Source organism: Chaetura pelagica, unplaced genomic scaffold (genome assembly GCF_000747805.2).
Source record: "Chaetura pelagica isolate M959 unplaced genomic scaffold, ChaPel_1.0 scaffold602, whole genome shotgun sequence".
NCBI classification, from domain to species: domain Eukaryota; kingdom Metazoa; phylum Chordata; class Aves; order Apodiformes; family Apodidae; genus Chaetura; species Chaetura pelagica.
Window position 1 is genome coordinate 33,733 of NW_009952487.1, and position 791 is coordinate 34,523.

The following is a 791-nucleotide window of genomic DNA, read 5'->3' on the forward strand; positions in this document are numbered from 1 at the left end:
TCCTTATGTTTAGCTTGCCCCTCCTGTGCTCCAGCTTGTGCCCATTGCCCCTTGTCCTGTCCCTGGGCACTGCTGAGAAGGGCCTGGCCCCATCCTCCTGACACCCCCTGGAGATACTGATCAGCACAGATGAGATCCCCCCTCAGCCTCCTCCTCTCCAGGCTGAACAGCCCCAGCTCTCCCAGCCTTTCCTCCCAGGGCAGATGCTCCAGTCCCCTCAGCATCTCTGTGGCCTGTGCTGGACTCTCCCAGTAGCTTCTTATCCTTCCTGAACTGGGGAGCCCAGAACCGGAGCCAGTTCTCCAGATGTGACCCCACCAGGGCAGAGGGGGAGGAAAACCTCTTTTGACCTCCTGGCCACGTTCTTCTTGATGCACCCCAAGATGCCTTTAGCCTTCTTGGCCAGAAGGGCCCGTTGTTGGCTCATGGTCACCCTGTTGTCCACCAGGACCCCCAGGTCCTGCTCTCCAGCAGCTCAGCCCCCAACCCATGCTGACCCACAGGGTTGTTCCTCCCCAGCTCCAACACTTGTCACTTTACCCTCTTGAATTTCATGTAACTCCCCAGCCTGATGTTGACCAACCCCCTCCCAGCAGAGAATCCCACCAGGATTCAGAGGTGGAACCACCTCGTGCTTGACCCAACACCCCCAAAAACCCACCCATGTGAAGCTGACCAATGGAAAAACCTTCTACTTTGAGCCCTGGGACCTGATGTCCCATCCCTGCTGCTCTCAGGAGGTCCAGAACTTGGTGTTTAAGATTCCCTGAGAGCTGCACTTGGGCAGGAAT

At 57.5% G+C, this 791-nt stretch overlaps 1 protein-coding gene across 1 annotated transcript in view; it reads right to left on the reverse strand.

Moving 5' to 3' along the window:
• Nucleotides 1-427, reverse strand: part of LOC104398724 (zona pellucida sperm-binding protein 3-like) — a 2,967-nt gene extending 2,540 nt beyond the window's left edge. The window contains exon 1 of the mRNA XM_010008866.1: nucleotides 341-427. Within this exon, the coding sequence (XP_010007168.1) occupies nucleotides 341-427 (87 nt within the window). The remainder of the gene's footprint in view (nucleotides 1-340) is intronic.
• Nucleotides 428-791: the final 364 nt, after the last annotated feature.